General features: G+C 44.1%; 1 protein-coding gene across 4 annotated transcripts in view; it reads right to left on the reverse strand.

Moving 5' to 3' along the window:
• CDC42BPB (CDC42 binding protein kinase beta) overlaps window positions 1-14,005 on the reverse strand; it is a 102,238-nt gene that overhangs the window by 56,139 nt on the left and 32,094 nt on the right. For all 4 annotated transcript variants that reach the window (XM_083609381.1, XM_083609382.1, XM_083609380.1 and 1 more), the window contains exons 3-5: window positions 10,534-10,617; window positions 8,849-8,944; window positions 1,316-1,464 (exon numbers count right to left, since the gene is read on the reverse strand). In XM_083609381.1, coding sequence (XP_083465507.1) covers window positions 1,316-1,464; window positions 8,849-8,944; window positions 10,534-10,617 — 329 coding nt within the window. The remainder of the gene's footprint in view (window positions 1-1,315; window positions 1,465-8,848; window positions 8,945-10,533; window positions 10,618-14,005) is intronic.

A 14,005-nucleotide genomic window follows, 5' to 3' on the forward strand; every position in this document is an offset into this window, starting at 1 on the left:
TTTACTTATCAGTAAATATTGTTAGGCTTAAGCTGTGACATCAAAATACAGAGGAGTGAATAATCTTTATATATATGCCCCAAATTAGTTTGGTAACTTCCAACTCTTCATCTGTAACCCCAAATTATTATTTTTTAAATGGCCACATGGCCTCAGAATCTGTGGGTGTTTCTATTAATACAAAATATTAGCTGATCTGTAGTTTGAGCTTCCTTGCTCACTAATCATGTACTGATACAAATTAAGAGGTTTCTAGATGAGACAACTTGACATTTCTGATGCCATGCTGTTAATTTTTCTTTCTTTTTCTGCATTGATTGTGTTCCAAATGCTATTATTTGCTGTTGTAAGAATAAAGCCATCAAAGCTCAAGAGCACTCTAGCTATCCCCCTCTGTTTCACATATTCAAGCTTCCTTCGTATCATGTACAATTTAACATTCTGGGTATTCACCCCTTACTAAATGGGGTCATTTTCTTATATGTGTAATTTTACAGTTGTGATTATTTGTGTCAAGCGCACACTGCAGACACTTCCACGTAATGTCATCCTTCAGTGTGAGGCTCGCCTTAATTATATTCTTATTTTTCTGCTTATTAATAATTGGGGAAAGAAATATTATTTAGAAGTGAATGTAATGCATATAAACAGTTGCAATCTGGAAGTGCATATAATGTGTTCTCGTCAGGCATATCTAATCTAATTCTCAGGATCAGAACATCCGTTTTGCTGAGTCGTAGCAGCTGCACAAAGTACAGATTGGCCAACATCTATAACGTATCACAAAATCCTCTCCCCTGGAGAAAGACTTGCAGCATTTTAAAATTTGAAGGTGTGTGTTTTTTAAAGTAAGTTGGTGAATTACATTTTGACTGTTTAAATATAAAAGCTATGTTTTGGAAAGCTGAAAACATGGGACAAAAAGGACATGACCGACAACAGAACTGGTGGTGGAACCATTGCTACATATGTCTGGAAGAGTTGCTAACTCTTCTATCACTGTGAAGACAGGAAGGAAATAAAAAGCACCCCACAGGAGGGATATCATAGCTATTCCTGTTTTTACTACATCAATCTTATATTTATTTCTAATCTTCAGGTGAACATGCCAATGCTTATGAAGCCAAAACTGTACCACTCAAAATAAGAAATATTTATCAGCAGACTTGGTGTAGCCACAATGTATAGAGATGGATAAAATGTTTGGTTGGAGGTGGGGGTTTTCTGTTTTACGAAAATTGCTTACCCGTAAGTTGTAAGGGTTTCCTCCACAATGTTATTTATTTATTCACAACCAACAAGACAGAATCCTTACCTGTGCACATAATGTAGCTGATGAATGGAATGTATAGCAAGCACCATTTCCCCAATGTAGAACCTGGCCATATCTTCAGGAAGCTTGTCTTCAAACTTGCTAAGTAAGGTCAATAAATCACCACCCACATAGTAGTCCATTACTAAGTACTGAAAAAAAATGCAAAAACAAAATAAACATGGGTGAAAAATCAATGCAGAATGCGATCCAACTGATCACATTCAGCAACTGCACAACCACAGCACAAAAGATGTGTCTGCAAAAAGAGGAGTCAAAGAGGCTGATGTCTTTAAATTATTACCATCCAATTTACTATAGGTTCTTCACCAGCAGGTCCTAGGGAGGGTTGCAACAATTTAAAATTCAGCATTAAAAGTTAAAGCAAATTAGAGCCATGGAAATAAAACACAGAAATATCAAAATGTACTTAAAATGTGCTTTTAAATTATTAAGTAATGAATGCAGTTACAGGAAAGATGGAAAGTTAATGTATTTCAAGCTTTCATACAGCCAGTTGCTAAAGTGGGCACAAGCCATCAAATATTTCTCCTCTGCAAGCTTCAGTGAAATATGGGAATGTGTGTGTGAGTGGCATGGTCCCAGCTCAAGAACTGAAGGAAGATGACATTAAGCTAAGCAGCTCTAAGTCTGGTCAGTTCTAGAAACCTACACTACCTTGAGTGCGACAGATGAAAGGTGGGGTGCAAATGTAGCTGAATAAATTGATCAAATAGCTGAGTTATAATGAAGGTGCCTGACTCAATTGCACCCAGTGAAAGTTCTATTTATTAACTCACTGTAGGTAACCGAATAGCTTTCAAGAATATTTTAGAGCATTTACACAGAAAATTGAGTGGCAATATTTTGCTATGAAAATAGATTCCAAGAGTTGTAGATTTGTCCTGAAGACTTGTAAAATGATGCTGTCAGGGAACTGTCATCTGAGACGAAGGAGGTGAAAGGGCTCATGGAGGGTGAGAGAGACCACTCAGCGGAGGAGGGGACCAGCAGGGGGAGAAGTGGAGTTCCAAGGGAAAGTGAGTCGGAGGGAGAGCTCAGAGATACTTCAAGCGAGAACAGTGGGGGGGTTTCAGGACCTCCCGTAGGAACACCCACTCCTCGGCGGAAACTGTCACGCCGAGAGTCCAGAAGACGTGTTTCCGTTAAGGAGCTTTTATGCTGGAAGAAGTTCCGTAAACGCCCACTGTCCGATTCAACGAGCGATTGATGGAGCCATGCTTAAGGAGCTCCATCACAGACAGAGGTTTGGGAACTTAGCCAAACTCTGAGGGATCAGGATTTTACGCACAAGCAGCTCACCATCCCATCACAGCAATCGGACAGTCCCTGAAAGCAGCTTGTGCAGAGAGGCATCATGAGCAACCCAGCCGGAGCCGGAGGAGCAGCAGGAGCTGGAGAAGGTCCAACTCTGGAAGAAAGGTACAGAGTGTTGGAACTCCAGCTAGCAATGCAAACGGCGAGGCTAGAAGAAAGGAGGGCGCAGGATGCAGAAAAGGCAAAAGGCGCTACACTAGCAAGAAAGATGCCAGGAATGGTGCAGAAGTTTGGGGGGGACCCCAGGAACTACCAAGCCTTTAGGACAGAGATGCAGTATGCTCTTGAACTGCAGTTTAATGACTTTCCCGATGAGGCATCGCGAGTGGCGTTTGTGATTGGCCATCTCGAAGGAGGGGCGAGAGACTGGGTCCGGCCCCTGATGGCAGGGAATAGTGACATGCTGAAGGACGCGAGGAAGTTTTTTCGCGCCATGGATTTGATGTTTTCCAGCGAGATTGAACAGGGACTGGTACGCAGACAATTGATGGCTTGCAAACAGGGGAGCCGATCGGTTCGTGAGTACTGGACTGAGTTTACAATGTTGATACATAGATTGGGGTGGGACCTATCGGCGGAACCCATTCAAATGCTATTTGAAGAGGGGCTTTCTTCGGCGGTGAAAGACGAACTTTCCCGGGCGCCCAGGGCGGAGTCTATGGACCAGCTGACCAAATCAGCGCTGACCATTGGAGCGCGCCAGGAGGCAAGAGCCTTGGAGAAGCGGGAGGGGAAAGGAGAGCGTTGGAGAGATTTCCGCATTCCAGAGATTCCAGAGCCAAGTTTCCCGCCCGGAGAGCCGATGGAAGTTGGAACAGCGCGCGCGCGCGCAGTTTCAAATCCCAGTGAAGGGAGGAAGAAGGAGGGAAAGAGCGCCAAGAAATGTTACCTCTGCCAGCAGCCAGGTCACTTTGCCAGAGTCTGCCCGCAAAGAAAGGAATGGCAAGGGATGGCGGGGGCTGTTGGGGGGAAGGAGGAGGAAGTCCAGGAGCCAGTAAAAGCCAACGCCTGTCTGCCTCTGTCAGGGCACTGCAGACAGGCCAAGGAGCAGTAAAAGTGCCCACTCCGGAACCTCCAAGACCAGCCCTAGTAATAGAGGTGTTGCTAGAGCTGGCAAACGGATACCCACTAAAGACCAAGGCGCTGTTAGACTCAGGCAGCTCCTGTAATTTTATGAGCAAGGAGTTTGCAGCTGAACACCAGATACAGACACTCCCTTTAAGCAACCCCCTGCAGGTCACCACGATCGATGGGAGGGAGCTGTTGGGGGGAGAAGTTAGCCTACAGACCGTCCCAATGGTTATGAGGGTGGCAAGGCACACCGAAAGGATAGCGTTCAATGTAGCCACCCTGGGAGGGGCGCCAGTCATTTTGGGAATGAGCTGGCTAGCGTTGCATGACCCGCTAGTGGGCTGGCATCAGAGAGTGGTGTCCTTTGGGTCAGGACATTGCCTGGAACACTGCAAAGAGGGAAAGGTGCCAGAAGGGGCAAAAGCCTCCATAGCAGGGACGGAAGTGGCGAACAAAGGGAAGGTGCCCAAACAATACGCTGACCTGAGCAAGGTCTTCAGCGAAAGGGAAGCAGATAAACTACCACCGCATAGAGACTTTGACTGCCAGATTAACCTGGTCCCTGGGGCCCAGCTCCCCGTGGGCAAGCTGTACGCCATGTCAGACAGGGAAATGCAGGAGTTGAGGGAGTTTATTGACAAAAACCTGAAGAGAGGTTTCATCAGAGAGTCCAGAGCGGTGGGGGGCAGTCCAGTGTTTTTTGTGGACAAAAAAAACACGGATAAACCGAGATTGGTCGTGGACTACCGGGCCCTGAATGCCGTGTCAGAACCAGTGACTTTCCCCATGCCCAGGATTGATGACATTTTGACCAGGGTGAGGAAGGGAAAGATATTCACGAAACTGGACTTGAGAGGAGCGTACAACCTGATACGAATAAAGAAGGGGGATGAATGGAAGACAACGATGTTCACCCCCCTAGGGGCTTTCGAATATCTCGTTATGCCATTCGGATTGCAATCAGGCTCCGCCTGTTTTCAATCGCTCATGAACCATGTACTGGGACCTTTGCTCTACAAGAATTGCGTGGCATTCCTCGATGACGTGCTGATATATTCGGAGAATGAGGAGCAGCATGTGAAGGATGTCAGGGAAGTGCTGAGCCAGCTGCAAGCAAACCAGTTGTGGGTGAAATTGGAGAAGTGTCAGTTCCACACCAAGGAGGTGGAATTCCTGGGGTACCGCTTATCAGACAAGGGATTAGCCATGGATCCAGGCAAGGTCCAGGCGGTGCTGGAATGGAAGACACCGAAAACCAAAAAAGATGTGCAAAGGTTCTTAGGGTTTGGGAACTTTTACCGTAAATTCATCAAGAACTTTGCCCACTTAACGGCTCCCATCACGGACTGTCTAAGCAGCAAGAAGAAATTCGTTTGGACGGCAGAGGCGGAGCACGCTTTTGAGGAATTGAAAAAGGCATTCGCTTCGGAAGAACAGCTCCTGCATGTGGATTTACAAAAACCCATGAGAGTGGAAACTGATGCCTCAGACCGGGCGGTGGGGGCAGTACTGCTTCAGCCAGGGAGCAATAAGTCGGAATGGAGACCGTGTGCCTTCTTTTCGCGTAAGCTGAACAAATCCGAGAGGAACTACACGGTATATGACCGAGAACTACTCGCCATTCACGAAGCGTTCCGGAGATGGAGACACTTACTAATTGGCGCACAGCATAAGGTGCAAGTGTGTACGGACCACAAGAATTTGGAGTATTGGAGAACAGCACGAGTGCTCAACCAACGACAAGTGAGATGGGCCCAGGAGTTCTCCAAATTCCATTTTGAAATCTGCTACGTGCCAGGTCCAGAAAACATCAGAGCGGACGCTCTCTCTCGCAAACCTGAATATTTGGAGGGGGAGGGAGCGCCAGAAGAGAGACATATTATCCCAGAGGACCACTGGGTGTGTGGTGCGGCCTGGGTGGGGCAAAGAGAACTGGTAGAGGGGACGGTAAATGATGAGTACGCCCAGGATAAGCTCAGAGGTTTAAGGAGAGAGGGAGAAGACCCCGGAGGTTTTGAAGAAAGAAATGGGGCATTATATATACCCGAAGGGGAATTGAGGGGGAGAGTACTCAAACAGTTGCACGACAATCCCACAGCGGGGCATTTTGGGCAACACAAGACCATGTGGTTGGTGACCAGGGAGTTTTGGTGGCCCAAGGTGAGGGAGGATGTACGGGAGTATGTGAGAAGGTGTGACCAATGCCAGAGAGCCAAAGGAGAAAGGCGGGCACCAGCGGGTTTATTAGAACCGTTACCCACACCAGAACGACCGTGGGAGGCGGTGTCGATAGATTTTATGACTGATCTGCCCAAATCCCAGGGGAAAACCGCCATACTAGTTGTAGTAGACCAGTTAACTAAGATGGGTCACTTTGTAGCTTGCTCACATGCAGTCACGGCGGAAGAGACAGCGAAATTGTTTGTAGAACATATTTTTAGGCTGCATGGCGCCCCCTTGAGGTTGGTGTCCGACAGAGGGAAACAGTTCACGTCCAGATTCTGGAGGAAGCTTATGAGCTTGTTGCACGTTGAGGTCAACTTTTCGACTGCCAGGCACCCTGAGACCAATGGGCAGGCGGAGAGGGCAAACGGTATCCTTCAACAATACCTGAGGTGCTATGTCAATGACAGAGAAAACGATTGGGTCGAAAAGTTGGCACTAGCGGAATTTGCTTACAATAATGCAGAGAATGTGTCCACCGGGATGAGCCCATTTTTGGCTAATTATGGGTGCCACCCCAGGGCGTTTCCAGGGGAAGGAGGAGAGAGATGGAGTGTTCCGGCCGCTGAACTTTTTGTAGAAGAAATGGAAGCGATCCATCGTCAACTCCAACACAACTTAGAAAGGGCCAAAGAAGAATATAAGAGGCAGGCAGACAAGAGCAGAAGGGAAGGTGAAACAATTAGGGTGGGGAGTCGGGTCTGGCTATCAACCCAAGGGTTGCCGTACAAGGGGGGTTGCAAGAAATTGAGACCCAAAAGATTGGGACCATTTGAGGTCATCCAACAGATCAACCCAGTGGCTTTCAGACTCCGGTTACCGAACCACATGAAACTGCACCCAGTATTCCACAGGTCATTACTGTCACCAAACAGGGGGGAAGGTGAAGGGGTATCCACACGGGGGCCAGCCATAGAAGAAAGGGAAAGCCGCAACTATGTGGCAGAAATCATCGACTCCAGGTGGAAGGGGAATCAGGTGGAGTATTTGGTCGCGTGGGAAGGGGAACCAGAGTCAGAAAACACCTGGGTGAAGGCAGAGGAGGTCCATGACGAGGTCTTGATCGAAACGTTCCACCAAAGGTTCCCCAGGAAACCTCAGACAGTAGCGAGGTTCCGGAGGGAGTACTTTGGCACCACCGACGATGAGGAGGAACTGGAGGGATTCAGGGAATCGGAGTTGGAAGGAGGTACCGACTCCGAGGAGGAGGAGTACTTGGAAACCGGGAACAGCAAAAGGTGGAGGGAAGTGTTCGAAACTTCGGAAGATGAGGGAGGTTCCTTCAGGGGTTTTGCTCCCTCGCCTCCCGCAGAGGAGGGGAGGGAAGGGGGTGAAGGGGGCCCTGGAGGGGAGGTGGATGTCAGGGAACTGTCATCTGAGACGAAGGAGGTGAAAGGGCTCATGGAGGGTGAGAGAGACCACTCAGCGGAGGAGGGGACCAGCAGGGGGAGAAGTGGAGTTCCAAGGGAAAGTGAGTCGGAGGGAGAGCTCAGAGATACTTCAAGCGAGAACAGTGGGGGGGTTTCAGGACCTCCCGTAGGAACACCCACTCCTCGGCGGAAACTGTCACGCCGAGAGTCCAGAAGACGTGTTTCCGTTAAGGAGCTTTTATGCTGGAAGAAGTTCCGTAAACGCCCACTGTCCGATTCAACGAGCGATTGATGGAGCCATGCTTAAGGAGCTCCATCACAGACAGAGGTTTGGGAACTTAGCCAAACTCTGAGGGATCAGGATTTTACGCACAAGCAGCTCACCATCCCATCACAGATGCCTTGGAGACAATCTGCTGGGTCAGAAGTTTGGTATCATCAGTTCTTGACAGGCAGTTAACTCAAGAGAGTACAGCTTGAGAATATGGGTCAGCCAACAGTCAAAGATACTGACTGTTTGTCATGTAAGAATTCTGGGACTCTTGGTCAGTACTGACAAAAATGCTTTCTGGAATTTAAATGATTTTATTTAAACTTTTTTTAAAAAATGTGTTATTTTCTCTGTGCTTTCCTATCTCCAAACCACAGGATGATCAGCGAAGAAAGATTTTCAAAAAACAATACTTCAAATTAAAAGATACACAGAATAAAATTAAGTGCAGAAACTGTGCCAAAGGTGAGAAGGGTTAATTTGGTTTGGAAAACATAACTGTAAAAAAGTACAAGAAAATAAAAGGAAATCTGGCTACTCAATCATTTGGGTACAGTAACTTTGACCAAGGTTCCCGAGAACTGCATCCATTTTGTATGGATAAAGTTCCCGTGTCTGTGCATGTCGGTTCCTCAATATCTCTCTTCAAAGACACAAGCAAGGTAATTTTTTGGTGCAATTTCTCTGCAATAGCCCTTGGACAGTACAGCTGCCCCTGCTGAGCCCCAGCCCTCCAAACATATGCAATGGCACTGCAAACCTAGGCATGCTTACTAAGAATAACTCCCTTTTAAGTAAGTGAGACTGGCTCCTGGAGAAGCATGCATAGGATTGCACTCTAAAGTTGGAGTTTTTCTGTGTTTTTTCTCAGAAATATTTCAGAGCTGTAACTCAACATTCTAAAAGCCACAGTTGGCCCTCAAATCAGTCGTGCCACCCTGGATTTGAGCAGAAGCCTTGGGATCTTGTGTATAAAATAACACATAATGCAACTGAGCCAAGGTAAATAACTAGAGAATAAAAGCATTTAATGAACAATTATCCTTCTAATTCAATTCACTCTAGCTCATTACGTTTAATGGCAAATCAACATATCAAAAGAGCAAAATAAAGTGTATATGAATGATGTAGGGAATCTGTTTTAATTCCACAATAAAGACACAAGCAGGCAGGCAGATAATGCTCTAGATTCAAAAAAGATACCCAACTGAGAAACTAGGAGTCAATGCCCCATTCCTTTAAAGAATTGCAGTTTTCACATACCAAATAGTTTTCATCCTGAAAGGCATAGTGCAATGTAGTAATCCACTGGCAGTCTCCATTCACCAAAACATCTCTTTCTTCTCGGAAACAAGCAGTCTAAAAAGGGAAAGGGGAGTTCTTTAAAATATTTGACATCTTTGCAGAAAACACAGGTGCAAACACATGTTTACACCAATTCTGCAACACACCAATATTCATAGCAAGGAACCATTTACTACTTACAATATATCAAAACAACATTTCAAGACAAGTCCAAAAGGCTCAGTATCTCATTCTATGAATATTTATAAACCACCAAATCATTAAAAAATTGCAGTGTAAAAGTTACATTTTTGTTTTACAAAGTCAAACATTTCTTTGGTCACAAAACTCGTTAACCATTCCCAACTGACCCATTTATACAATGGGTGTGATATAGCTTCTTAACTAGTCCAGAATTTTTATTTCTATATTTATGTCCCTCAGAGGGCACATGAACACAGCAAAACCATTTATAAGCCACCCAGAGTGGCTGGGTATAAATATAACAATACAACAACAACAACAACAACAACAACAACAACAACAACAACTACAACAGTAGTAGTAGTAAGAAAAAGAGCTAGCACCGTTCAACAGATAGCAAAACCAAGCCATATAGGGTAGGGAAGGAAATGGTGTCATTTTCCTTTCAAACATCTGAACAAGCCATGGAATAGGGAAGTGACAGATTTCTAGCAGCAGCTAGGACTATATCTATGTGAGCAGAATAGAAACTATTTCCCAGGACTTCTTACATGAAAAATAAAGTGGTAACTAAAGAACTGGAGAGCTATGAAACTCTTACAATTGATAAAGGTAGTCTTGTACCAGAGACTGGATATGGTATCCCTACAATGCAATGCAGCATCCAGTCATATATATGTCTGTCCAATGAAAACTAGGCACTAGACTTGTATGTGAACTTTGCAACCAAATTTCCTTTATACTTTATACTGAGTGTTCTTGCTAAATGTCATATATGTCTTGTTATAAATTATCATTGTTTAGTTTTTTGCTAACGCATTCTTCACTGTGATGCATACTATGCTAAGATGCTTTCTTCAGGATATTGTGTCCCAGTCTTTTTAAAGGTATGTAAAGGGTCTATCAAGGCATTTATAACATTTCAGAACCAAGTATTACATTTATTAAGGGATGAACACTGCTTCAGTATTTTCCTTTCACAAATACATTCTGATCTTTTTTAAGGAACTGAAAAAAAATCCTCCCTCAATTAACTATCCTTCTTGAAGACTTGACTTTCAAATTGCACAAACTTACATTCTTTGTCTTGAATAATGCATTTAGCATGTGGCTCTGTATGTCATAGCAACTGAAATCTGAAGCCTCCATGTAGTCTTTAACTTGGTTTTATAGTAAACAAAAATCTGGCCAATATAATTCATGGTAAAAAAAACTAGGGCAGACTGTCTGGTAAACGAATACACAGTATTGCTGAGAACAACAGATGCCTCGAAGGGACTGTCAGACTTGATTGCATTAAAGCAGCTCACTTGGGGGGGGGGGGGTTGCAGGGAGGAATCAAGCTCCTATATGCTCATGCAGTAATTCTTTCTAATCTGGCTGAAGTTCACTGTGATTTTCTTTAATGCCATTTTTTTTTTAAAAAAAAGAAATCTATGAATTGGAAATACTGCACTTACCTCTGCCCTTTTAAGCATTTCCCATTTATTTAGAATCTTCATTGCATAAATGCGCTCCGTGCACTTCAATTTAACAACTGCAACCTGGATTTAAAATTTAAAAAAATGAAGTCAATGACATTTTAACAATTTTGAATGGATTGATAACTTCTGAAATGAAATACATTTTCTGATGAAGAAAGTATATCACAATATGAATATCATCTTACATTACACCCTACTGTAAATTTGGGGGAGATCAACATGCTACTGATAATCAGTTTCATATTTAAACAAGGACCATTGGGGAATATACACATGCAAACCTGCACATCCTAAGGGTAAACAGTGGGTCACGTGTCACCAAATACTTATGAACAAATAAATGGGAAGCCTTTTATATGAAGATGTGGGGGGGCAGTACAGGCGACGACCATTTCAGGGGCGATCACCGATGTGGGTGCTTCTGGACCCAAAAAGAGACTTAATGGGGCAGGTATGCTTATACACACTCCACCGACAAACGTGGTGGTCAGGAACGGAACCTCAGCACAAAATGGCCACCGTCTGACATTATTTACCAAAAAAAGCGTATTTGTTTACTATGGGATGCACATTATTATGTCCTTCCATTCATGAAAGAGTCTTTGATTTAGTAGAAGTGTCCACTAACAGAAGACACCATTCTGGTTGGAATGGCATTACTTATTTTTATAAGTGTAATTGTTTTCTTTGTTTTAATAACTGAACATTATATTGGTGAAGCCCACCCTGGGATCTTATGGTGAAGGGTGTGAAGAATTCTTGTAAATAAATAATTGGGGGAGATTTGTGTGTGTGTGTCGATTCCCACTTCCCCCTGCTGTCCCCTGAACCACTTCCAGCAGGTTCTGGAAGGATTCCCAACCTATGGAATAGATTTTCAGGGTACAGGGGACTGCTATAGTGAGAAGGAATTGATGAAAATCATCTTCCCCTGCATTAGCAGAAGCATCTGTTGGATAAAAGTCCCTTCTGCAAACAGAAAAGCACAACTGGATCCAGCCCTATGTCTCTAGGCGGCAGGGGGGGGGGGCTGGATCTGGCCAGCAGGTAAGGTTGTTATTTCCACCACCCTTTGTGGGCCAGCTGTAAAGCACCTGATATTGACAAGTGGCCTGTTTCTGCATGCACGGTTTGAAATCAAACCACACTGGCAAAGGCATAATCCACGAAGCACTGACGATTAGCTGCTCATTAGATCTTAAGAAACCACCTGGTTATTGTAGCTAGTGAAGCCTGGTACACAGCAATTTGCATAAGGTTTTGCAGGTACCTGCACACCTCCTTCTGGCTCAGCTGCACCTTTACCTGCACCACTCCTGATGTTATATATGACTTCAGGTGTAAGGCATGGCTTAGCCAAAATTCCCTTGGGGCCAAATGGGTAAGCCTGCCGGACCTAATTAGGTCCACCAGTTGGAAATTTCACACTGCTCCTCTAGTCAATAAGAAGTTTATGCAGAGTAACCACACAAAACAAGAGCTAGTACCCTAGAAGGAAACAAATTAGACACCAGTTTGAAGGGGGCCAAGTTAAACAAGTATTTGAAAGATATGCACATAATGACCTATATGTGAGTATTTAGTAGCAACATGATTTTACTACAAGACCAATAGAAAACATCTGTCCAAGCTTAGGGTGCACACTCCTAATACAGATCTGCAACCTTTATCACTCTGTCATACACAGTTTAGGTGGCTGAAAGAGCCGTAGAGATTATGAACCTGTCCCCATTCTTCAGCACGTGTCAGACTGGCAAAGAACTGGAAACTCCTAGATCCTAGGGCAGCATGCAATTTTTAAATGCCCAAGATTTTTCCAGCTCCAGCTCCATGTTTGCAATTTGTACTTGAGAATTTTCTTTAACGCTGTTGACTTGAGCACAAGCACAGAGAAGTTATTCTAGATTAATTCAATTATAATAAAAGTGATCACATACACCCCTCTAAAATGAGCAAAGCAGACAAAAGGTTAAGAGAAAAGCAAGTTGTGACCCACAGATTCAAATCTGGCCCTAAGCATAGACATTGGATGCAAGGAAACATGTTTTATGTTAAGCACCTTGGTTTCTTTCTAGGATTCCTTTGCCTTTGTCTTAGAAGGAATGGTCAGCCTTTTGGTCAGCCTTTCTGGTCACAGCTAATGCTGATAACGAAGGGATTCAATAATTCTTTGCCTTTGTCTTGGATTGCACAGCAAAGTCAGCAATGCTGGCTCTCCATCTCTTGCTTTATTCAAAATATGATTCCAAGTAAAACTTAGTTACTAACGCAGGACTTAAACGATGTTTCACTCATCTCTAACAGCTTTACTTAAAAGGCACCAGGAAGCAAGTGATGCAAGAGACTACTTTGGGTTAGAAGGCCAAATAAATTTGACCTGAAATGTGGAAGTTCCCTAAATTCCATAGCTCAATAAAAACAACTGTGGATGTCCTGTCACAAAAAGAGAAGAGACTGCTCTTCAATGAAATGCATTTTAGAGACACTTTGGTGTGTGGGGTCGGCGGAACCCTTTGGCTACAGCTAATGTATCATTCATAGGAAGTTGCCTTATACTGAGTCAGACCTACTGGTCCATCTAGCTCAGTATTGTCTACACTGACTGGCAGTGGCCCTCTGGGATTTCAGACAGGAAGTCTCTCCCCAGGCCTACCAGGAGATGCTGAGGATTGAATGTGGGACCTTCTGCATGCAAGACAGATGTTCTACTACTCAGGGTAGCTCTGCCTCTAGCTACAGCCCTCCCCCAATGATGTTATTTCCTAGGCTAGTATCATCACTTCTACTAAACGAAGTTAATTTTGGGAGAGAACACACACACTATCTTAAAATCTGGGCAGCTAAGTGGGAGACTCATTACAACACTGTAATGAGTCTTGGCACCTTGACAATTGCACGTTTTCTCGAAATCAGTGAAGCAAGCACTAGCAGGTTCTAAAGAGCAGTAGAAAGTAGGATTAGTTTAGCTTTCCACTACTGCTGACATACAACTATAAGCAGGGCTGCTTATTCTATGAAATTTCTAATACCAACTGCTTATCTGGTATACGACTGTTTTCTTTTTTTTAAATCTAGGTTTCATGGTTGCAGGGCTAAGTTCTAAAACACAGAAGCCACAACTGTGCATGCCAATAGAAAACAACAAAATGCATTGAAATCCAAATACTACAATTCATAATAAAAAAGCTACTTAAAAGTTTCCAACTATATTCCTTTATCCTACCCTAGCCTTCCAAATTTATTTATTCAAATGTTTATACCCTGGCTTCCTGCCCCATATAACACTGTAACTCTACTGACTAGAATGCCATGATTCTAGAGTCCAGGACACCCAATCAGGATCACTGGACTTAGGAACTCAACTCTGTCTTTGAGACCAACAGTGGTGATCGGAGACCCTCTGAACCAGAGGATGTTAAGTTCAAGGCTTCTGGTGTGGATTCTATAT

The sequence above is a fragment of the Podarcis filfolensis genome, assembly GCF_964270895.1.
Source record: "Podarcis filfolensis genome assembly, chromosome: 1".
Lineage (NCBI taxonomy): Eukaryota > Metazoa > Chordata > Lepidosauria > Squamata > Lacertidae > Podarcis > Podarcis filfolensis.